This window comes from Anser brachyrhynchus (genome assembly GCF_964034855.1).
Source record: "Anser brachyrhynchus genome assembly, chromosome: 1".
Taxonomy (NCBI): Eukaryota; Metazoa; Chordata; class Aves; order Anseriformes; family Anatidae; genus Anser; species Anser brachyrhynchus.
Genome location: NC_137694.1, coordinates 9,771,889 through 9,797,539, shown reverse-complemented (window position 1 = coordinate 9,797,539; position 25,651 = coordinate 9,771,889). Strand labels below are relative to the sequence as shown.

Sequence of the window (25,651 nt, the reverse complement as noted above, 5' to 3'; positions counted from 1 at the left end):
GTATAAGGGCCACATTTCTGCTGGCAGTTAAAGCCAGCATAAGCGTACTGCAGTATGAAGATCATTGCTCCGTGAGGCCCCATGGAGGTATGGCTGCCAGGAACAAGGAGAACAGGCACGCTCTGATGCCTCTGGTCCTAATGTTACTTGTATGACCCTGCACAGCTAGTACAAAAGTCTGGAGCCCTGAGACAAGGCCAAGCCAAATCAAGAAGTGTCTGCTCTGGGGTGGGGCATTTATATGTCTGGAGCCCAGGGCAGCCATGGCAGGGTTATCACCTGCTCAGAGTTGCTTGCTATTAGAAAACTCCACGGCATCTGTTGAGACCTTCCCTTTCCAGAAGTGCTCTCGACCTGGAACCCAGCAGGAGGTAAATTAAAACAACTTCCGTATGTGTGTCCTGAGGAGCTCTCCTTGCTTCACCATTTATTGCACAGTTAATGTAAGCTCGTAACTTTTAAAACGTTCTGAGCTTTAGGTATGAGCTAAAGCGAACAAAACAGATACTATACATCTCTCTCAGTATTGTAAGCTCTTGCTAACTGTTCCCCAAACTCTTACATGTAAAACAAGTTTTACAGACCTTGAGAACATTCAATAGAGTGCAAATCCCTTCTCTAATACTGCAGCTCTTATCTTAAGAACAGAAGGGTGATAACAGCAGTATTTTCTTCTTTTAGAGACTGACCTGCTGAATGTTCCGGAGGTAAAGCACAGGAAGGTGCCTGGGGTGCTGCCCTGTATCACTCAACCCTGGATAAATGCATGCGTCAGGGAACTTAAGGGCTGCTACTCTGGAAATTGTCTTAGGTGAGAAATATGCTAAAAATGTGCAACTGAGTAAAGGAGTTTCTTTTATGTTTTCATAGACAATAAACAGCCTGCAACAGAACAGCATAAATGTGGGTGCAGGCCTAGCAGGCTGGTAGGAAAATGTTTACCCCCTACTCTCTTCCCCAAAGGGCATTTAAATCATTAGATGAGTAACCAATACGCATTAAAATTATGATAATTCAACTTATACATACACTGTAGGAAATAAATCTCCCTGGCCCAGCTGCTCATCTTTCTTAATCCGGGGTCAGGGTATTCTCACACAGAGCAGGCAACCAGAGCGCACTTCCTCCCATAGGTCTGCTTGCAAGAGACATGAGAAGACTATGCAATCCTGCTTGTAAAAGTGGTGTGGATTTCCTACTTGGTTTAGCTTATATCTCAGTGTAATAACTCCAAGAGATTTTAAAATCTGCAGTCATTGGCTCTGTTTCTCATTTTGACTTTTTTATGTTCCCTACCCAAAAGCTATGTTACCCAACAATTCCTGCATTCGTTATCTTTTACAAAAGCCACAGAAATGTCTGTTTTGTCTGGATAGCAGTGATTTTGTTTGAGTGTATCCAGGTTCATGTGAAGATAAGATGTTCAGGACAAAAAAATAAAATAAAAGAACCTTCCTGGTTTTCCCTAAAAAACAATAATGAATTTGGGGATACTTTGTTTTGATTGAACAATCTGCACTGGTTTTCAAAACTGTCTCCAGAAGTTATTCAATTAATTCTGAACCCTGGAGTCAATGTTGGTGTAGTATATCTAAACATAAATTATCAGAAACAGTACTTGTAAAAATGCCACAGAAAGGGCTTGACTTAGACATAACCAGAGTTTTGCTGCCTAAGGATCTGAGTGACTCTCTCTAGTTGCAGAGAAGACCAAGTCCTGTGAAAATGTCTGGATTAAAATGTACATGTTTTATATATCTGATCAGGTATCTATGGACCTAAGTTGGAGAACCTGGAGTTGAGAGGGCAGGAAGAGGATAGATATATGAGAAATTACTGCACAAAGAATGAAGGCCAGAATTCTTAAGTGACTGGGCATGGAGAGGAGAAGTCTGCCCAATGAGAGTTAAAGCACCCGAGTTAGGTTTGTGATTTGAACTGGCCTCCAGAGCAATCTGATTTTATAAAGTCACTTTATAAAGTCTGTAGCTTTTGCAGATATCCTAGTTTTGTTTTGTCTGGTGGAGGTGCGTGGCTATTAACAAAGAGTGGTCTTTCTCTCTCTTTTTCTTTTTCTTTTTCTTCCTTCCTTCCTTCCTTCCTTCCTTCCTTCCTTCCTTCCTTCCTTCCTTCCTTCCTTCCTTCCTTCCTTCCTTCCTTCCTTCCTTCCTTCCTTCCTTCCTTCCTTCCTTCCTTCCTTCCTTCCTTCCTTCCTTCCTTCCTTCCTTCCTTCTTTCCTCCCTCCCTCCCTCCCTCCCTCTCTCGAAATTCTATAGTATACATTATTGCTGTGTGATACATTTTCTGTTCAAATACTACCAAAATAGGTCCCTGACGATTTAAGGAATGAAACATCCATATTTTCTCTGCCCACCAGATGAAATAAAAGGAAATTGGGGTTTGTTTAAATAATGACTAAGTAGATAGTTTTCTTCATTCATAAAATATCCTTCGTATTGCAATTTATGCCATTCTGTTAAGTCAGGTCCTTAGCTATTCCCTAAGGCTCGCTAATAACTTACCAGCTAATATATCTTCTTACTTATTTGTATGAAGGGGAGATATGAAGTAATTTGTACTGCATTAGGAACTTTTATTAAGCTATTTTGCAAAACGGATTTCACAAAAAGAAGCAGTTCTCACCTCTTTGCCTGCATTCCTGTGGGATAGTACCGGGAGCAGGAGATGCCATCCCAAGCACAGTAAGGATCTCGAGCCAGGCAGCAGTCAGCACAGGCTGTGCCATACATGTCACACTGGTGGAACTTCACTTGTGCTACGACTGACTCAGATCCAATGTAGAGTTGTTGCTGGAGAAAAAAAAAATAAATTTTATATATATATATAAACATATTTCCCATGTATGATTCCTAGAACTTCCACTAAAATTTCTGCTACTACTGGAGTTTTAAAGAAATGTTATTCAGCAGATTGCCAGTTGTGCATCTAGCCTGTGACCTGAGGGAGGCAGAGTTACTCTGCAGGAAAACTGATTACAAACTAAACTCTCCTGCATGAGGATGGAGGTGCAGAAAGAATCTAGAATGAGCAAGTTTGGCTTGGCATTTCCTCGCTTTGGAAGTTTCAGTTTTGTAAGCTTTGTGTTTGAATAGAGGGGGTTTTACATGTTTTTTTCTTCCTCAAGGTAGTTTCCAGTGCCTCCCTCATAACACTTCCGTTACCTAACCGATCATCAAAAACAAAAAACAAACAAAAACCCACAAAACTTGACTTAAAGTCTTAAATCGAAGAAGTTCAAATTTAATAAAGTTACAAGCAACCTCAGTATTAAAATTGGAGTTATCAGGATTTAACTCTTGATGTGGCTACATACATACAGTATAGTCACATATACACATGCAGAATAGTTCTATGATTTATATAATCCCTCAATGCACAGAAGATAGGTATTTTTCTGGTACTGTGCTACCTTGTCTTGTAAATTAACTGGTCACAATCTACTTATATATACATATGTATATATGTACACACATATATCACCATCATTCATTCTAAGACTGCTTGAATGAAGTTAATGTAACTTTCCTTTTCAAAGCAAATGAAAGATGATAAATCTGATTCACAACTTGTTGATGTAAGACATAAAAAATCCAGAAAAGAATAGTTTGAATTTGCAGAGATTTGAGAAAAAACTTGTTGCTGGTGAATGTAAATTGACTTAACGCAGAAATACAGTGTGCACTGCAATAGGAACTGATTTTGCACTGCTCTCTTCAATGTTTTTGTAAGTCAGAAAAAACATTCCTAATGATCTCTGAATTGTGCTTATCCTAATGGACAAACATAGTCGAAGCTTTCAAATTTTTATAGTTTAAAATTGTTTAAAGCTGGAAAATACAGTCAGCTCATTTAGTCTGGCTTGCCTTTCACAAACCATGAAATTTAATCCAAATAGCTCATTCTTGTCCCTGATTACACCTCCTATATCTTTCTAGGTCTCAAAATTTTAACTGTCAGAAATGTCAGTGTAGGAGACTAGGAGAGGCTGTTTGAAGCAATGTTTAAAGACTTCAGCTGAGATAAACCAGATAAACAGGAACTCAATCTGGTAACAAAATGATGAAACCTAAGGTCCTTGTTCAAGGGGAATTCTTTCGTCTTCTGAGACTGCAGCATGACAGTCCCAGAACACATGAACAATTCTTTCAATGAAACATACAAAATGGGATTTTCTCTTTCATCTCTTAGAAAGAGTAAGCTCTACTGTAAGTCTCGGTTCATCAGAGGATGGCAAAAAGCATCCGATATTTAGCCAAAAGAACATCAAAGCACATTCTCTCCCAGCCACACAGATAAATAACTCAACCCTGAAACACAGTATTTTATTATATCACTGACTAAGTGAAGGCTGTTTAGTATTACAAGGATGTTGAAACAAAGCTAGCAAGGAGATCTTTACAGGCTTACAAACTCCAAAGTCCAAGGTGACCAGCAAAAATCGTTCAGTAGAGAAACTACATTTTTTTTTTTTTTTCACATAAACTCAACTGCACTATACTTCTGCTCAAAATCATTTTTTAAAGATGAAATTACTTGGTACCAATCATGTGCCTAGCAAGTATTCAAACATTTTATTGTCCACAGTACCGGGAAATTCCTTGTAATTTCAAGATTTCAAGAACAAATAAAGGCTGGGTCGAGAATGGATAGTGAAAGCATCCCTGAGGAGAAGGACCTGGGAGTCTTCATTGATGAGAAGCTCAACATGAGCCGGCAATGCATGCCTGTAGCCCAAAAAGCCAACTGTATCCTGGGCTAGATCAAAAGTGGAGTGGGAAGCAGGGCAAGGGAGGGGATTCTCCCCTCCTGCTCTTCTCTCATGAGACCCCACCTGGAGCCCTGCGTTCAGCTCGGGGGCCCTAGCACAAGAATGACATGGAAGTATTAGAATGAGTCCAGAGGGGGGGGGCACAAAGATGATCAAGGGGCTGGAGCACCTCTCCTATGAAGACAGGCTGAGGGAGCTGGGGTTGTTCAGCCTGGAGAAGAGAGGGCTCCAGACAGGCCTTCCAGTACCTAAAGGGAGCTACAGGAAAGCCGGGGAGTGATAGGTCAAGGGGTGATGGCTTTAAACTAAAAAAGGGTAGGCTTAGATTAGATATAAGAAGGAAATTCCTCACTCAAAGGATGGTGAAGCACTGGAACAGGTTGCCCAGTGAAGTTGTGGATGCCCCATCCCTGGAAGTGTTCAAGGCCTCTTTGTCCAAATAATTACTTAGGTGTAATGATAGACAATCTAATCTCCAGAGCTCCTTTCACAGTCTATGGAAAAAATATAAATTGATCCAAGAAATAATTTGGAAAACTTAGGATCACTCATAGGAGTTTGTCTTTCTACATTACAGAGAGAATACAAGTTGACTAGTTACCAAGACGAAAATGATCTTTGAGGCACACTCACACCTACTATTAATGTAGTCTTCATTCTTTGTTACTTGTGTTTTACTACATTTCCGTGCACCTATATTGCAATGATCGTCTATTCTGAGAAATAGCCATCCTGGTGGTGGACTCAAAAGGGAGTTAGATCCAAACAGCTCTGCTTTTCATGGGCCACTGAGTATTTAGGGGTGGCAGCAAGGCTCTTTTAGGACTCATATCCCTGTGGGGCTGAAGTCTGTCTGCTTTTATCAACAAGGAACTTTTCTTTGGGTTGCCATATCCACCAAGCTAATCCTTGATGTTCTTACTATTTCAGCAACTCATGGATCAAATTTTTTGTTTGTCTGTTTGTTTGTTTGTTTGTTTGTTTTGTCTGAACAATATGTATAAGATAAGGAGATTGATTAAAGACTTTTAATGTTAGATTTGAAAAACATTAATGTTTCATAAGGGAACACAGCATATAACCATAAGCTTGCACTGCAAAAGTATTACATGTTATGAGACCAGTTCTCATTAGAGATGATATACATTGTTCTCTCTCTCTCACTTATAGCTTTGTTAAATTTGAGTCATAATCTTTGCATGTCAAACTCATCAAATACTTACCCTTTTTGATGAGATTTCCATGGAAATTATGGGAACTGGCACCTAGAAAATAGGAAGCATCCTTACTTAGAAAAAAAAAAAAAAAGTAGTTTTGCTGTGACAATAAATTAGGTAAAATAGTGTTGGTGTTTACTTAAATTCATCTCTGCTAGACACTTTGATTTTCTCTAACTTCTGATGATACAGAAAAATGTGAGGAAATTGTTTTTGAGAAGTATTGCTTTAAAAGATTTTATTTAAAAACCAGCCGACACTTAATTCAGGATTATCAGAGTCACAGGAACACTAAAATTTCCCTGTCAAACATAACATTAGCTCTTGCCACCACTGAATCCCTTTTGTCATACTCAAGAGTGATAAGTGGAGTGTTCTTTATAACAAAACATTCATTGAAGATAAGGTAAAAATAGCAGGAATTCTTTCTCATACCATTTTCCTCTCTGCCCTCTGCTCAGATTTCCTGGAGCAATGGCAAAACACAGCCCCTAATAGGTCTATTGAAAACCAACATTTTTCCCCCAGGGTAGCAAGTCCATAGTTACATTGCCCAAATTCAGATGCCAGATTTAAATATCTACGTTTGGATGTTAGGTTTTCCCTGTGGTTACAGGTGGGTTAGCCTCCTACTTCATGTGGCTAAAATAAGGTGATGTGAATACTCATTAAGTGAATTTCATTGTTACCTTTGCCATATACCGAATAGTGAGCTTTAGTCTTTGTTTATTCTTAAACAAAAGTGACTTTTGCCTCACCAGGAATGAAGTTTACTCACTGTAATGACACATTAACTGATTCACTCTTTCTGGGAATTTGCTGTTGTTATTATTATTATTATTAATAATAATAACAATCTGGTCCTCTTTTAAGCCGCCAACATTAAGGACACATTTTTGTGTCTGCAGTTACAATCTTTTAAATACTTAATTACATATGAGGGAAAATTAAGTAAAATGCAGGAAGTTTCTAATCACACACTAAGCATGTAAATAGAAAGACAGTGTTGCTTTGCCACAGTGTGCTTCAGTACTTAAACATAACTCCACTTTAGAAGAACTTTAGTAGAAAATTAAGATTTTATGTCATATAATATCTAGATAATCAGAAAATTTCTTGTGCACAATTATATATTTGTCTATCCTCAGATTTTTTGACATTGTTATCTGAAAAACATCCAAGACAGTTGTATGTATGTTTCAAGTACAGCACAGTTTACCTTGAATACTTGTAGCTCTTCAAGAATCACTTCTTCCATTGATTCTGTCTCTTGATTGTAAATTGTAATGACTTTCAGCACAATTCCATTATCTGGGAATAAAAATAAAAAACTAAAATTTATAATTGGTGGAAACTTTTATGTGGCCTTTAAAGACATTTAATAACATCTTCAAACTGATCATGATAAAGAACTTATAAATACATGTAGTTGCATATTGCTGTTATTGATGAGGGTTCTTATACTTAGAAAATAACCATGTATGCTAATTTGTTCCAAAGACATTGTGACATGCTCTGGTCCATCTGTCAACTAAGAGGCAGCTGAGACATCCTTGAGCTACCTGATTAATTGACTAGTATTTTTCAAACTCTGGGCCAGAACCCCTTGGTGAGCAGAAAAATAATCTAAGAGGGTTAAAATTTTGAGAAAATTAAAAGAAATGAGAATAGGCAGAAGCTGAGTCCATCAAATCAGGGAAATATAAAGTGGCTTTAATTATAAGATATGAGTGTTGACACTAGTTAGGAAACTACTAAGTATCCTTAATTTCTGGCAGCAGCTCCGTTCTTGAGGCAAGAGTACCAATGCTTTCAGGGGTTCATCACGGACAGTTCTCTTTCTCTCAGTGAGCTGCTGTTGAGCAGCTCACTGTAGTAATCAAAGGAAGATGAACCAGAGAAAAGCTGCACTTTCAAAAAGTTTAAAGCACATTGGAATTTAGATCTATCAGTCTTTCTGTCAGTACATCTCTTTCAGGAAATTAAAACACAAGAGCAGCATCTGGTCTTCCACCACTTCAGCTTTGTCTTGCTGACTATTATTATAGTAGTCTTACTTTCCTTAATCTGAAATCTGTCATCAACAATGCAAATATCGCTTCTTTTCTTATGTTACTTTCAGTCATCCTTGATTTACAGGTGAAATTTTAAGCAGACAGGCAGTGGGAAAAATGTTCAGCAAAAGATGAAAGGGGTGAAGATAAAAAGGAACCATTAAACTGGGGTCATACACCACTTCTCAAAGTGAATATGTAATCCATTTTATGTTGGAACAATAAAAAAAAATAAAGAAAAATTTGAGCTCTGATTTTCATAAGTCCTTCTTCAAATCCTGCTGATGGACATAGTGGAAAGTTCATTCTGACATTCAGACTTCCCTTTTGATAAACCTGCACTGCTACCCTAAGGAAACTTCTGCTGTGCTGTAAGACCCTGTTTACTAATGTTACATAGAAGGTGTCAGACTCAGATGAAAGAAGATTAACGCTTTCTAACATTATATTGCTGAAAGAAGCAGTGAGGTTTTTGATGGGAGCTTTGCCAGAGTGGAGGTGGAAGGACTCATCTTAGAGTTTCTAAAGTCCAAATACCTATGATGGAATTTCTCGTCACCTGAGATTACGCAAGAAGACTAAGCAGCTGTTAGGTGCCAGTCCAGCCCAGCTCTAAAGCGCATACTTAAATCTCAATGGTTTCAATTTTGCTAAATAGAGTACTTGTGTACAAGTATTTGATATAGTATCTAAATCATAAATGCAAGTGGAAAATACTAAAAATCTAGTCACCGTTATTAAATCTGCTGTAGAAACGTGACACAATGTTTTATAGACCACACTAAGTCCAAAACTGAGACCATACAGAAGCCATTTAAAAGCTCAGAATACATCCCTAGTATAAATAAGCCTTTGCTATTCTACAAGCTTTCTTCTTTTGAATGTTCTCAACACTGAAAAGTGCTTCAGAGGAATCAGAGGAATTTCATTAGTAAAAAATAATTCACAGTAAATGCTTGCCTAGACAAAATGGTCAAAATGATTTATGTCACCACTCCTGTTGTTAGCTTGATAAAATGTGAATGTTGAATCCTTGGATTTTTTACAGGCAGATTGGACGTGACTAAAATTGTGTCCAGTTCTAGGCTTTCCACTTATTTTCTTCAGTTTTTTTTTGTTGTTTTGTTTTTTTTTTCCCTTTGCTTAGGGTTACAGCAACTCTGTGACACATTGTACCTTATTTATACTTTTTTGGTAGGTGTTTAAAAAATCCTCTTTAAACAAACTCTATGTATCTTAGAAAACATCACAAAAGAAAGGCAAGAAAATTTTGCAGGAAATTTCTAAGTTTCTTTTTGAACCATAAATTTGGGTATAGTCCCCTTCCTTCCTTGAGCTGTGTCATAACCCAAGTCTGGAAGCTATCAATTTCTTTTTAACAGTAGCGGATAGATTTGTCATCTCCAGAAATGGAGGAATTTGAACTGATATTTCTGAAATTAGTTCTCACTTCTATTTCTCCCACAGTAAAAGTCTCAACTCAGAAACATGTTCAAATACATGTTTGTGTTGTGAAGTTTTAAAAATAAGGTCAGGAACTGGATTAAAAGTTCTTGTAGGGTGAAGGAAGGTGATGGTGAATACTATACTTAAGTCTCTAGTCCTAGTCTTTAAAAGTTTTTCTTACCATTATTTTTCTGTATTATATTATCGCCACAGTGAACTGTATGTCTGGAATGACTAACCACTTCTGTAAGGCTGTTAGTGAAGATTGGCTCAGTCATGCACAGAATTATTCTTAAAATGACTGTTGTATTGCTTCATTATTTTTGGACTGTAGGCAATTTCATTCATCCTGGAGGTCAAAAACCTGTTAAATCAATTGTATTCCTAGTTTTATTTACCTGTGCCAATGAACAAGACATCATATTGCCCATCTTCAGCTTCTACTCTGTCCACCGCTATTTGTTTAAGATTGTACTTCCCATCTGTTTTGACTAGTATTGGTCTTTTATGAAAAGGCTTGATGGGCTGATACATCAGTGGATGACTCCTGGCAAAATGGACAGCTTCATCAGGATAGTCTTTGGTGGTAGTGTACAGACCTCCATTCACTTTGCTGGCACACTGCAAAAATATAAAACACAGATTATCCTGAAGGTTTGCCAAGTAAATTGTCAGAGACTAGTATTGTTTTCAGGGGTAATGACAAGTCTACACCAAACCTGGCATAAAAACTAGCACAGAACACCACTGTAGTCTACACCTTATGAATGTATGGATTACTAATCATGAGAACCCAGTCAGCAAGGTCTATTAATCAGGCTTTACTGAACAGAGACTTGACATTCCCATGTTTAGAAATAGGAAACTCCTATTGACACTTCTGGATTTTGGAAAAAAACAACAACAACAACAGCAACAACAACAAAACAAAGAACACCACCAACAACAACAACCACCAAAAAAATAAAAATATAGAGTGTTTATTTCTTCTCCAAATTCATATTGAAGATGTAATCAGAATGGCCATTGACAGAGTTAAGAGAAAAGGGTTTCCTGCTTCATCAGAGAGACAGCCATGTAAAGTCAGCAAAACAGTAATACTCGAAATCAATCTCTAATTACTTTTGATTGCAAAATGTATTACCATAAGAAACTAAGCACACTTAAAAATGATTCCAGCAATGGTAATTCTCGATCTCCAGTGTTCTAACAGTATTACATTTGATTCCAATTCCTATCTCATGATGGCAGTATTATATATCACAGTTTAGCTCGAAATACCAATGTTTGCAATGATCAATCTACCATTTTGCAAATACACTTTATTTCAATGATTGATTAAAAGAGGCTTACTCCTTTGGTCAAATATGCAATTAGAGATAATTTAATGCGTTGCATAGAGAAGTTAATTTTAGGATGCTTTGTGAAGGATATAGTGTTCCCTAACTGCACATAGATTCTACATTTCCAATTTGCTTCATGAAGTCTAATTGAAACCATTTATGATCAAGCTGGAAATAGCTCAGTAACCATTTACTTTCTCCAAATATTCATAAGACAGTGTGGTTTTAAGAAGCATTTCAAGCAAAGCCACAGTAGCAACATTTCCCTACTTAAATTGGATTTTTTTTTCAATCAATAAAATGAAATAAAATACTCTTTGTGTTTACTAGAAACAGTAATTTAAAACTTGTGTTCAGCTGTAATTGACAAGAACAAACTCCTGCACTTATCAAGTGGGGCAATGTTTGTTTCCACTTTTTGGGCTTAGCTTCAGGAAAGTATTTGTTCAGTGTTGACTTTAAAGTAATTGTCTAATCAACCTAGTGATGGAGTTTCATTGGTTATTTGAAATACAGAGACAGAGCAGGACCATGAAGATAGGCTAAATCTCTGCTTTCCGTGCACTGCACAGCATATCAAATGAATAGTCATTGTCAAGTTCCCTTTGCAAACTTCTAGCCTTGGAGAGATTTAATAAAAATAATCCTTCACAGACTTTTTGTTTTTAATTATAGAAAATAAAGTAGTCTAGAAAGGAAACAGTAGATGCAGCTGTCCTTGAAGTCTATCAACACCATTTGAGGTAGCTTATGTCATTCTCAGAAACACTGCAGTCCAAATACACTAAGTGAATTGGCAGAGTAGGATCCTAGTGTACTGCAAAAGCAATGCTTCGAGCAGACTTCAGAGAGCAGCAGACTGCAGAGCCTGTCAGACTCAGAGCAACTCCAGCAGTGGTTTTCTATTTATTTAGCCCTGAGCTCTCCTCTTATTCCTTATAGACTCCATCTTTTCCAATTCAATAGCTGAGATGAAAGTGCTGACTCGCAGAGGTGCCTAACAATAGGATGTATTTGGCCTCTTTTCACTGTCTCTTGTAACAGGAAAGGTAGTGAGATTCACCTTACCAATATGCTGACCTGTTCTTTGGAGTGTGAAGCTTAAAACTGGGGACTACAGCTTCCTCTTCTTGCTACTGGAAAAGTGTTGAAAGGACCTCTAAACTATGCCCTTGAGGAGCAGCCAAAAATGAATTAATCCTCTATTAGCTGGCATAACCAGCTAATCCAACTTCTGATGTACTCTGCAACTTATAGACAAACATGATTAAACCAATTAACGATCAGGAAAGACCTGATTTCACAACTAACTGGTTCCACGACACTGGGAAAATTATTTGCTCTCTTCCTTTGTGTGTTTCAGCTCTTATGCTTTGCCTGTTAGGGAATCTACAATCCACTACGACCCAAATGTGGTCATTAAGAGGCAAGGGAGGGAAGCATTGATTCGGAATGGAACTTAATGCAACCTTTGTGTAAATCATTGTCAGCTTTACTAGAGTGCTGGCTCAGTATTCTGTCCTTCTTTCCTAAAAAACACAATTTAATCTTCAGTGCTAGTCAATGTAATGGCATCAATTTAATGACTACAATCATTAATACTGAATTCCTGCCTGTGTTTAACTCCAGTTGAAATAATGTATGTGAGGTGTTCGTCTGCCTGAAAATTAAATGAATACCACTTAAAGAACTTAAATCATATCACCTTTTTAAAATAAACATCCGTTTTGCAGTCCATGGATGGTACTATCTCATGACTTGGTAAGACTGTAAAAACTGTAATTTTGCTATACATGTCAAATAGGAAATCAATAGTTCCTTTGAATTACACTGTTTTGCTCAAAATTTGATAATTTACTTATCTGTGTTTCTATCTTGACTCAAAACCCATGATTTACTTTGATCAACATCAAACCAGAAAAAAAAAAAAAATCTGGTATTGATATCAGCACAATTATAGTGGCAGCTTATTGGCGAAGATAGTCAATCATATTCACAGTGTTTAAAAATCCCAGATAATTTATTTTTTTGAGCGTCCAATTCTGTATTTTGACTTATGTCTAACCTCAAGAGAAGCAGAGGAAAACAGTAATTTAAAATGAGAGAGGACATGCATTTGAAATCATACCACAGAGAGAAAAGCTTTACTGGCATGAACTAGATAAGCTAATAGGCCTTTTCACCTCTCGTTCCTGTGATTCAGTGATAAATGAATTGCATACAATGTTTACTTCTGCAAGTGATTTCTTTTGGTATAAAAGAATATTGATTCAGTTAGCGAAGGAAAAACAACACTGTAAGTAATGCTCCAGTGACTGTTTATTTCACCGTTAAGCTCAAGAGAGTGAGTCCTTAGTCTGCAAGAAGATAAAAGAGGTGAAGTGTGAAAGCTGTGTGTGGGTTTTAGCCAAACAGCTATTAGAAATGTCTTTATGTCTCACAGAGACTAAAATCTACACAATACTGACATGTTAAATGGTAGACCTTCAGTGAGTGTAAACTAAAGCAGCTTTGCAACACATAACAATTGCCATGGGTGGGTAAGTAGCTGTATTCCCAAAAGGTATGGCACAAAAAAGAAAGACTGGATGTGATGCTTCCCTGGGTTACCCTGGCCTTGCCTGTTGTAGGACTCCTCCTGACGTACAGCAAGAAGGGGAGGGTGAGGGAGGCCCTAGTTGTGACCAATGTCTGAAATGATGATGGATCCCTGCAATTCAAAGGGCACCCTCATGCACCACTGATCTCCTCACCCCCTTAGGTGGAACATGAAATTCCTGGGTTAAGAATACAACAGAGACAGAAACTTCAGAAACTCTTCAAAAAGAGACTGAAACAGAAAAAGAGCTTGAGATGAAGATTACATGTGATCACAGAATCACAGAATTGTTGATGTTGGAAGGTCCTGGGAAAGCCATCTTGTCCAGTCCCCTGCTCAAACAGGGCCACACAGAGCTACTTGCCCGGTATCAGTGATGCCTTTGAGATATCAGCATAAGAATTAGGAATTCCTTGTAGAAACTAATTACTTCTCTGTAAGTAATAAGTTTGTTATTTTCTCCAGAATTTGCTTACCAAATGAAAAAATCTAAGTAACAGGCAAGAACAATTCTCTAGATGACAGCACCTGTATAATTTCAGGATATGCTGCAGTAGCTGCTAGATGAATTAGATTTTTGAAATAAATTAAAAATCACTCATTTATTTTCTTCACCGATTTCTTTTCTTCCATTGGAAAAAAAATAATAATAAAAATAAGTTCCTTCCCAGATGCACCTACTGCATCTGAATGCAGCATCAGAACAACCTTCTGAAGGTGCCTCCCCATTGCCTGGCATCCTGGGATCATTTTTATCAATGATTTGGATGCAGGAGTGGTATGTATCCTTAGAAACACTGCTGGTGATACTAAACTGTGAGGTGCTGTTGACTTCCAGGAGGGACGAGATGCTTTGCAGAGGGAGCTAGTTACATTGGAGAACTGGACAATCATCAACGGCATGAAAGTCAACAAATGAGTTCTGCACTTGGGATGTAGTAATGCTGGACATAGTTACAGACTAGGAGACGAGTGGCTGGAGAGCAGCTCTTCAGAAAGGGTTCTGATGGTGCTAGTGACAGTGGGCAACACGAGGCAACAGTGTGCCCTGGCAGCCAAAAGGTTTGCCAAAAGGCAAACTGCATTTTGGTATACATTAAACACAGAATAGCCAGATAGCCAAAAGAGGTGATTCTCCCACCATATTTAGTGATGGTGCAGTCTCACCTTGAATATTGTGTGCAGCCCTGGGCCGCACAGAATAAAAGGATGTTAAGGTACTTGAAAGTGTCCAGAGGGGAGCAACAAAGATGGTAAAAGACTTGGGTTGTCCAGTCTGGATAAAAGGAGCCTGAGAGGTAACTTCATTGCTCAAGAGTTCAAGAGGCATTTGGATAATGCCATTAATAATATGCTTTACCTTTTGGTAAGCCCTGAAGAGGTCAGGCTGTTGGACTAGATGATCGTTGTACGTCCCTTCCAACTGAAGCTTTCTATTCTATTCTATTCTATTCTATTCTATTCTATTCTATTCTATTCTATTCTATTCTATTCTATTCTATTCTATTCTATTCTATTCTATTCTATTCTATTCTATTCTATTCTATTCTATTCTATTCTATTCTATTCTATTCTATTCTATTCTATTCTATTCTATTCTATTCCATTCCATTCCATTCCATTCCATTCCATTCCATTCCATTCCATTCCATTCCATTCCATTCCATTCCATTCCATTCCATTCCATTCCACTCCACTCCACTCCACTCCACTCCACTCCACTCCACTCCACTCCACTCCACTCCATTCCACTCCATTCCTCTTTGGGTCCTGAATTCAAGTCGCATTAGGATTTTGAAAAACCCTATATACTTGATTCCCCTGTTTTCCTTTTGGAGATACATTGTTCTGGTGCTTGACAAAACTTATTGCTAAGCCATTCCACACTCTTTCAGAAATGCTATATTATGTATATATCCAAATAAATATGTCATGGACTGTGAAGTCAGTAAGATTTATGCATTAGTAGCAGTTTGCTTTTTCTTCTTAAGTTCATTTAAATGGGTAAAGAAGTGGAAAATAAATTGTACTTACTGAACCAGGTCTAGGATAAGGTACTTTCCCTTCGTACAGAGCCCAGTGGTATTCAGGTCCTTCTTTATGAGCATATGGTCCATTGAAAGCTGCTCGGACACTTGCCATGTGGTAAACACATACAGCATACCCTCTAAATATATTGCTGTGAAGTAAAATTAAAAGACATTATTACAACAATATGTCACATTTGTTACATATAATACTAGTATTATAATAAGGTTAAAAAGAAGTCACACTGCAACAGCATTCATGGAGAAAAAAATAATTGGTGTTTCTTATATGTTTTTCTTGTAACTACTATGTGCAATGTTCTTTACAAAGTCTTTAATATATTTATATTCATAATACTTAAAAAGTGCTCAGTGCTTTTATCTGAAAATTTGAAGCAGGCTCTAAATTACTTGTTTATAAACAGAGAAGAAGGACAAGGAAATTATCTCTTTGGTCTTTGATGAGTGACTTAAACACTTAACCATTTTCCTTCTCAAAGGTTTTTCCTATTCTTGCTCTTTGGAAAGATGGGAATTATCCAAGAACTGACTGAAATGAACAGGAGTCTTTTTATATTATTGAGTGAGAATGCTGGTCAGGGTTCATAAAGACCACACAATGTAGATCAATCCACAAAATTATAGTGTTTTATTATTATTATTATTATTATTGTGTTTACATTCTTAGTTCTGGAGAAGCAATTCATCATTTTTTGAAGAAACATCAAAGATCTCTGCAAGAGAATTCTTTCTGAAGACTAGAAGGTGATCCAGATAATTTTAGTGAGGTGTCCACCTCTGCCTACTGACATAGAAGGCCAGTAGGAAATAATAGGTGACCACTTCCTTAAAGGACTATATCTTCCTCTCTTTCTTTGAAAACAGCAAATCAGGAGAGATAAATAATTGCAATAGCATAGCTGCTCCTTTCTACCAGTTACATCCTGAAGCTAGATCTCCAATAAACAGTCTTGCACTTGCATTAGGCTGCTGTGGAAAAGGAAGCCACCAGCAACATCACAGCTAATGTTTTAGGCTTCACTAAGAAGTCAGAAGGAATTTAAGCTGCTATATACTTAAACTTGAAATACAGTCAATCTCTTAAAGAAAGACAAGTGGCTTTGATAGACTGCTCTTATAAGTGTGCTGGAACGCATATGCGTTGGCACTAGAAAATTTTCAAGCAGGGAAATATTTAGTTAATTAATGTTTTTCTGGGAAACAGATAGACTGGATCACTGTGTGAGACTTCAAGCCCCTGTCATAAAGAAGTTTTTACTTTAACAAGAAAGCCCACTGTGGATGAAAAAAGGATTAAACTGTTTACTACATATTTACTCTGGGATATTTATCATGCAACTTCTAACTGTTCAATAAGCTGTTCAAACATTCTTCTATTGCTGTTATTATTTCTTCTAGTTGTTTACCTTGTAGTGTTGAAGAGGCCAAATATCACTGGATTTTTGTTATCACGAGTTTGCAGCAAAAACACATCCTCTGTAAAATTTAAATGCAGTGTTACTGGCAACAAACTACTTTTCTCAGACTCAAAAGAGAAATTTCATTGCTTGTTAAAAGCATAATGTTATTTTACTTATATACGCTGTGTATTTTTATGCAGAGTTTAAAAGCAATGTTTAAAGACAATGCAAGCAGTAAAGGCATAATTGATGATAATTAACTCCCCATATATAGAACTTCATATACATTACAAACAAAAGACTAATGAATACATGTACAATATTGGAGAATAAGACGTGTTACCATGAAACATCATTTATATGATGGTTTTAAGTTTGTTGAAGTCTAAGATATTTACCTAATTCATCAAAATGTGTATCAATTCCATTTCTCCCAGGCACAGAGCAAACTAATCTGGTTTTCAGGAAAGTGCTCCATTTATTCACGAGCATTCGTTGTCCTCCCATATCATTCTGCATAAAAAGAAACAAACACTGATGGTAATTTGAATAAATCTAAAACCACAGACATCTCCACTGAATTAGCCACTCATTGCGTCTTTTAATGTCAAAAGTATGCATTTTGAAACCACACGTCCATTACTAGTATTTCTCTGGAATTGCTTTTCAAGTAAGATTGCACTGATCGAGTCCAGGTCTCATTAAGAGCTGTGGGTTTGTAAGAATTTCTTAATTCTGTACTGCATCCCTGAGCAGGTTAAATATACAGCTGCTGCCGGCCTTCTTATTTCTCATTTTGGTTAACTGGATGTAGTGAGTATATTAACAAAGTTTAGCTTTGCTTTAGAAGCACAGTGCAAGGTTTAATGAATATTTTTTTTTAGAAACTGAGGCTCTGGATCTATCTGTAGAGCTAATACAGCTAGGGTAAGTCTGAGGCAAGCATCTATAAGGTGTTCTAACAAATTTTCAGCAACTTTAAATCCTGCTTTGCTGTGGCTGTTGTGTTGTTGTGTCAAGAAAAGGGTGCATGCTGGTGGGGAAGAAGACCAGCCTGGCTGAACATAGAGCTTTGTCTAGAACTCAGGAAGAAAAAGAGAGTTTATGACCTTTGGAAGGAGGGGCAGACCACTCAGGAGCCCTACAGGATGTTGTGAAGCTATGCAGTGAGAACATTAGAAAAGCCAAAGCCCAGCTGGAGCTTAATCTGGCTACTGCCATTTAAGACAATAAAAAAATGCTTCTATTACTACATTAGCAACAAAATGAGCACTAAGGAGAGTCTCCATCCTGAATTGAATGTGGGGGGAAACATAGTGATGTAGGGTGAGGAAAAGGCTGACGTACTTAATGCCTTCTTTGCCTCAGACTTTAGTAGTAAGACCAGTTGTACTCTGGGTATCCAGTCCTCTGATCTGGTAGACAGGGATGGGGAGCAGAATGAAGCACCCATAATCCAGGAGAAAATGGTTAGCGACCTATTAATTAGGTGCACACAAGCCAATGGGGCCAAATAAGATCCACCCAAGGGTACTAAGGTAGCTGGCAGAAGTGCTTACGAAGTCACTCCTGTCATTTATCAGTAGTTCTAGCTATCCAGGGAGGTCTCAGTTGACTAGAGGCTAGCAAATATAACTCCTGTCTACAGGAAGGGCTGGAAAGAAGACCTGGTGAACTACAAGCCTGTCAGCCTGACCTTGGTGCCAGGGGAGGTTATGGAGCAGATCATCTTGAGTGTTGTCATGCAGCACATATGGTACAACCAGGTGAGCAGGCCCAGTCAGCATGAGTTTATCAAAGGCAAGTCCTCCTTGATGAACATGATCTCCTTCTATGACAAGGTAATGCACCTAGCAAATGAGGGAAAGGCTGTGGATGTTGTCTACCTAGACATTAAGAAAGCTTTTGTCACTATTTCCCACTGCATTCTTTGGAGAAACTGGCTGCTCGTGGCTTGGGTGGGCATACACTTTGCTGGGTAAAAAACTGGCTGGGTAGCTGGGCCCAAAGAGTTGTGGTGAATGGTGTTAAATCCAGTTGGCAGCTAGTCACAAATAGTGTCTCACAGGGCTCGGTACTGGGGCCAGTTCTCTTTAATGTCTCTATATAAAGAATGGACAAGGGGATTGAGTGCACCCTCAGTAAAAGTTTGCAGACAACACCAAGTTGGGTGGTTGTTCTGTTGTTCTGCTTGAGGGTAGGAAGGATAGACAGAGGGATCTGGATAGGCTGGATCAATGGGCCCAAGCCAACTTATGAAGCTCAACAAGCACAAAAGCTGGGTTACTGCACTTGGGGCACAACAACCCCATGCAGTGCTACACTCTGGGGGGAAGAGTGGTGGAAAGCTTCATGGTGGAAAGAGACCTGGGGGTATTGGTCAATAGCTGGCTGAATATGAGCCAGCAGTGTGCTCAGGTGGCCAAGAAGGTCAACAGCATCCTGGGCTGTATAAGAAACAGCGTAGTCAGCAAGATTAGGGCAATGATTGTCCCTCTCTACTCAGGTCTGGTGAGGCCGCATGTCGAGTACTGTGTTCAGTTTTGGGCCCCTCACTACAAGAAGGACATTGAGGTGCTGGAGCATGTCCAAAGAAGGGCAGTGAAGCTGGTGAAGGGTCTACAGAACAAATCTTATGAGGAGTGGCTGAGGAAAATGGGGTTATTTAGCCTAGAGAAAAGGAGAGATCTCAGTGCTCTCTACAGTTACCTCGAAGGAGGATGTGGTGAGATAGCGGTCAGTCTCTTCTCTCAAGAAACAAGCAATAGGACAAGCAGAATAATAAGGTTTCTGAACTTTGTCCTTCTCTCTCAGCTGAATTCACTTTAAGCCCAGATTTTGGGACACTTGAATTTTCTAATGTTTGAGGCTGTTTAGAAGCAGGGTTTTCATTCAGACCTATAATTTACTCTCATGTACATTAACAGATGCTATATTTGCCTGGGGGAGAACAACCAAAATGTCCATTTAGTTGGGGTGTTAGAAAAAGGATCTTACCGCACACACACGTCCCACTCTGGTATAAATGGCATGACTGCTTGTCTCAGCCTCTAATGCTTTTTCAGTAAAGAAGAAATATACTTTGTTATCATCGTGGTCTTCATTGTCAGGAATCATGTATGAGCCAACAAACTTTGGTTCTTCAAAGGAAAACAAAAATGAATTGAGGTCAAGCTTATTAAAACATTATTTTATTTTTTCAATTCTTAGAATCAACTGGTGGGAAAAGAAAAAAAAAATGAACTGAAAGAGTCAGTCAGAAAACGACCTGAGGGGAACAGTGTGATGGAAAAAAAAAATGATTTTTTTTGTAGGTGGGTATCTTTAGAACATGTGGAATACATTAATGTCAAACTATTTTTATAGCTCTAATTCACAAATCAATATTCCTTTTGTATATGTGCAGGATCTCTTTCCAGTTCTGTTCTCCAGGGTTTATGTATTTTAATTTGTATTAGGCTGAAACCTGGCACTAATATTCACATAACAATCTCTTGTCCCATACAAATCAGGCATAGGAATGCTAACTTTGGAAAAATAGCCTTTTAGGTAAAGAAAAATCCCCGGTAGTGCAGCTAATAGGCATTATATGGACACATATCTTCATAGATAGAAGACACATTGTGTATATTCGTCATGAAATAAAAACCTTTAAAATTTTCCTACTTTGACATTTCATTACAGAGTTGAAACCTAAGTACAAACTTCAGTCTATTCTATATACCTTTTAACCCTACACCAAGTTGAGCTGTGAATGATTTCATCTCACAGAATTGCAGCAAATTTTTACAAGCTCTTAAAATGAGAATGTCGTTTGTACAATTAGTACGATTTCTTAAGAAGCAGCTGGTAGTGTAAATATTTTCTAAATTTCTGTTCTGTATGAAAACAGTTACTGTGTTTTAAGACATTGCTAGAGAATTTTTGCTTGTAAATTTTCTAATGTGTTCTTCAAGGACATTGAAAGGACATTCAATTTAAGGACATTGAAAACTTAAATTTCAAATACAGAGTAAATTAAAAACTATTTTTAAGGCCATAATACTGAGAATTGTATATTACAGATAATGACATCTACCAGAGAGAAAAGCAACTTTGCTTGCATATTGAAAGCATCTATGTGATTGTTGCTACCCATATATAGCCAGTTTAAACACTCAGTTCAGCACCGACCTAACTATTGGACTTATAGTGGATATCATAACATTCTAAACACATTTTTGTGAAATGAATTTAATTCAAGTTTGATGCCAAATTAATGAAGGAAAAACAAAAACAAACAAACAAACAAAAGCATGTAGCAGAACTTTTTTTTCTCTCTTCTGATTCAAGAGAGAGCTGCCTCAAAATTGGAGAGGAAAAAATTTTGTTTGACCTTTCTAGCTATGTTCACTGGGAAGATAATGCTCACCATATGAATTACCATAAAAGGAAATTATTAACTCTTCTTGCCAAACATTATCTGTAATTATGTCACTATTATGATGAAATATTGCAATACTTTTGGAGTAAGAAAAATCAAGATTCTGGCTTTCCATTACACAGAAACTTCAGTGCTTTGAAATTCAATTACATTCCTCACCAAAGAGCATGAAATATTTCCTAAACTTACCAGCACAGAAATTTTCTTTTGCAATATTTTTATGTTTTTCTTTAAAATAATCTGCTTTATTTTTTGTTCTATTGGACTACATGGTTATTGTATTTTTATTATTTTATGTTATTGTATGACGCCTCTTTAGCACAGAACTTGGCAACGACTCAGTTATTTGATTGCAACATAAAGATTAAATGATCTCATCTAGGAAAAAAAAAAAAGAACACTGTGCTAATTAAAATCTCCCATTAATTAGAGAATTTTAAAATATTATTTTAATTATATTTGATGTCATGAAATAATATGGAATATCCAAAGTATATATTGAAAACATTTTTAGAAGTAAAAAAGTAAGGATTTCAAAGTCCCACTTATTAAAACCAATATGCAATCAGAGTAATGATTTCAATTTGTTAAACCTGGTGAGGAGTTAATGAAAAAAATCATGAAAAAAAATATTAAAAAATAATCATCTGTAATTGGATATGCATATTCATGGACAATGTCATTTTAATTTCTGGTTAAACAGAAATTCTCTAGTCATCCAAAACACTGCTGGTTCTACATTCTTTCTTCTACTTGCTGTACCTTTTAACAGGCGCTCACTATCAGGTTCGGTTCGGAGATGTGCCATACGATTCATGGTGCGAAAGACAGCCGCATCTCTTCCCCAGTAGTCACTATAGAGACCAGTAAAAAGTTCACCACCTGTAGACCATATATTAAACAAACAAACAAACAAATTTGATAATGCTCTACTTACTAATTTCATTGCAAATGATGGGAACTGCATTATAAACATGTCATTAGGATTGCCTCAAATTCAGGAGTCAGTAAATTACATGCAGTTCAAAGGGTTTATAGATATTGTATCAGCACTGTGGCACTTACAGTTGGAACAGAATGAGGTCAAGAATTTCCAATTTCATTCATGGGCTCAGCTTCATTTTCAAGACTGACAATGACTTTGGGATATATTCACACACAAAATATGAAGTTATTAAAATAACATCTAACCACATTTACCACAACAACATTTTGCCGCATCAGGTACCAAAGTTCAAAGATCTCACTCTCATACAGTGTCTAGCCCTAGACATACCTACCCTTTGCCAGCACCTAAATTGTCACCAGTGCAATGATTCCGATCAGTGGTTTGTTTTTGAATGTGCACCAGTCTTGTTAATGAGGAACAGCTGATTGCTTGGCCCCAGAACTGGATGTAGGGTTTATGAGTATTTTAGAGATGAGAAATGGCTAGCAAGAAAGCAATAGCAATTGTGGGGAGAGACAAAGAGAAGGGTGAGCGGGTAACAAACAGGACCCAGGAAATTGAATGAAAGTGCAGCAGCAGGTTCCAAAGGATGCTAAGGAAAAGAATGATGATAGCTGCATCAACCCACTGATTTGGGCTACAGTGCATGGATACAGCTTAAGGTGCCACCATGCTTGAATCTACAGAATAAGCCTCAAAAAGGGAAGTGTTTTCTGAGGACGGTTGTCACATTTGGCTCTGTGCAAAACATGGCTGAAAACAAGATTAATTAGTGAAGCACATACTGAAAACAATGAGGGCTGGATGTAGTTTTCTCCTGAGCTGGGGAGATAAGAAGTAGTACCTGCCAATTTAAAAGTGATTTCTATAAACAAGCACAAGTTTTATTAGACTGAGGTGTTTTTTTTGTTTGTTTGTTTGTTTTTAATATTTTGTTTGTTTGTTTGTTTTGTTTTGTTTTGTTTTTGTTTTTCCCCAGTCAGACTGCTGGAGCTGTTCCAGTTTACCTGGGATAAATGCGTCTTGGGTGTATCTTGCTGGCTGACGGGTTTAGGTGTTCAGAAGACAGAGGAAAAGGAACTTATTTTGCCCTTGCCCATCATTACCTTGTCTTCATATCATTAAAATATTCACCAGAGTAGGAACAGGACCTGAGAACTCTTTCACCGTGCATATCTGATGGTGAATATTTGCTGACAAAATTATGGGAGCAGAAATGGGGCCCATTTTCAAAAAGGTTTAGGTGGTGCTCATGAATTAAGCAAGTGTAATGATGTATTATAAATGATATATTGATTATCAATAACTTTTGAAAATCTACATATAGTTGGATACAACTAGAGGATATATATATCTCTAGTTCAGAAATCTGGCCTATTACTATCTGACCCACCTATAATCATGATATTGGATATATTTTACTGTATTGAAATACTAGCAATAATTCTACAACTTCTGTATGCATGGGTGCAATTCCCACCAAGCATTAAGAGTAATATACTTCATATCCATTTGGAATTAGACTATAAATTTCTTAGGCCTAGTTTTAAAAGCAGACACTGACGGTCACTAGGTGGCATCCTTATGTTAGAAAATAATGCAGCAGGAATTAAACTGCACAAGAAGAGGGGAATAAATTATTTCCAGCTCCAGGCTAATCTGAGTGGAGTTTTCAGTGGCGCGGTTTCCTATGTCCTAAAAAATAATAATCATGACTAATCAATTCAAATAATATTTGCTGGCATATATAGATATATACCAAAAAAAAAAAAAAAAAGAAAGAAAGAGGAAAAACAAGAATTTTTCCTGTTGGTTTCCCTCAGTGTGTGAGTTTAGTTTCTTTCAAGAGATATATATATATGAATGTAATGGTACAGTAACTCTAAATAATGATTCTGAACAACATAGACTAGTTTGGCGGCTGGGGCTTGTTCAGAGACCTCTGCTGATTCAGAGCTGAGCATAGCTTTCCCTTAGGCTTCACTTTATGAAGAATGAACATTGCCTTGTAAAATACATGTTGGTGATTTAGTGTAAAATATTGGCAAGTGAAACTAAATATAAGTTATAGTGTCAGAAGTTAACCAGAATTAATAGAGAACTTTTTTTTAACAACACAGAGGTGTTTAAACAACAGAACTTGCCAGTGTCTGAATAATGTTCTAATCAATCCTTACAACACAAATTAATGTGTTACATTAGTCAGAAATCCCCCTTTAAGAATTCCATTGGATATTTTTTTAATTTTATTTTTATTTGTGTGTGTGTGTGTGGTTTTGTTCTTTTTTTGGCGAATTTTTGTGATGTGTAATAAAAAAAATATGATTCCTTTATCCTTTCGACGTGGTGTTGAAACATGGAAAAAAACTCAGTGTGGGATAGATGATTCTTCACATTTTGCTAGTGCTCAGGATACATACAAATATTCAGAAGTTCAGATGGGAAGCCTGTTCATTTTGTCTGACATAGGTCTAAATTCTGTATGCATAACTAACCTGCTGGTATGGTATCCCACCATACACCCAAAAAGTTATCACTAATTTTACCTGTGAGATCCTGGGATAAATAAATTGAAGTCCCAGTCTTGGATGGATATTGTTCCATGAAAGCTATTTTACAGATACAGAAATTAAATCTGATTTTTTCAGTCAAGTGTTACTAATCTAAACAGAAGACAAGTGACAGGAGTGAACAGACAGGTGAAGGCCTAACGAGGATGATGAGATACTGAGGAGTCTGGCAGAGATCTCAATTCAAGAACATTCAATGTAATTCTGAGATCTTTTACACTTTTAAGAGGATCTACTTTTTTTGCTCTACAATAGTCCTTTGCCTATGTCCTTTAAATCTATGTTGTGAATTTTGAACACCACTCGGTTTTTACAAGTGCTGAATAATTCTAACTTAAGAGAACTAACTGAAGTTGAGTTTTGAAAAACCCTAGCAATATTTCTACTTTTTCTCCTCCACTGAAAGCCTACTACTACATATCAACTCACTCCGATCCTAGTTGCAGGTTTTTATAGTGCTGCAAATCACACTGATAAATCAGTGTCTTCCAATGAAAATCAGCTGCAAATTGAGTGATTTCACAGACCATCACATCTCTTAGTCTCATCCAGTAAAATTACAGATTCAGTAAGGAATTATATTCACACATACTAAACAAATTGATTGCTAAAATTATGTTTTAACACAGCCTAGTTACTCCTGCTAAGACAAGAATGGAAATTTTCATCCACCCCCTTTTTTTTTTCTTATTTAAGAAAATTTTTCTTATTTAAGGAAAAAAAAATCCCCCTCCCTCCCCCCCCAACCAAAAAACAGTTTTAGCTCAAGTGATGTGCACACACTTTTAGCTACTACTTGTTTCAAGCGAACAA

General features: G+C 37.3%; 1 protein-coding gene across 4 annotated transcripts in view; it reads right to left on the bottom strand.

Annotated features, from left to right (window-relative positions):
- The window catches only part of SEMA3E (semaphorin 3E), a 151,856-nt gene that overhangs the window by 9,035 nt on the left and 117,170 nt on the right, over nucleotides 1–25,651 (bottom strand). For all 4 annotated transcript variants that reach the window (XM_080577664.1, XM_080577665.1, XM_080577666.1 and 1 more), the window contains 9 exons: nucleotides 22,082–22,201; nucleotides 19,894–20,036; nucleotides 17,295–17,409; nucleotides 16,903–16,972; nucleotides 15,483–15,627; nucleotides 9,905–10,127; nucleotides 7,226–7,317; nucleotides 6,013–6,054; nucleotides 2,644–2,810 (listed from right to left, as the gene is read on the bottom strand). In XM_080577664.1, the coding sequence (XP_080433790.1) occupies nucleotides 2,644–2,810; nucleotides 6,013–6,054; nucleotides 7,226–7,317; nucleotides 9,905–10,127; nucleotides 15,483–15,627; nucleotides 16,903–16,972; nucleotides 17,295–17,409; nucleotides 19,894–20,036; nucleotides 22,082–22,201 (1,117 nt within the window). The remainder of the gene's footprint in view (nucleotides 1–2,643; nucleotides 2,811–6,012; nucleotides 6,055–7,225; nucleotides 7,318–9,904; nucleotides 10,128–15,482; nucleotides 15,628–16,902; nucleotides 16,973–17,294; nucleotides 17,410–19,893; nucleotides 20,037–22,081; nucleotides 22,202–25,651) is intronic.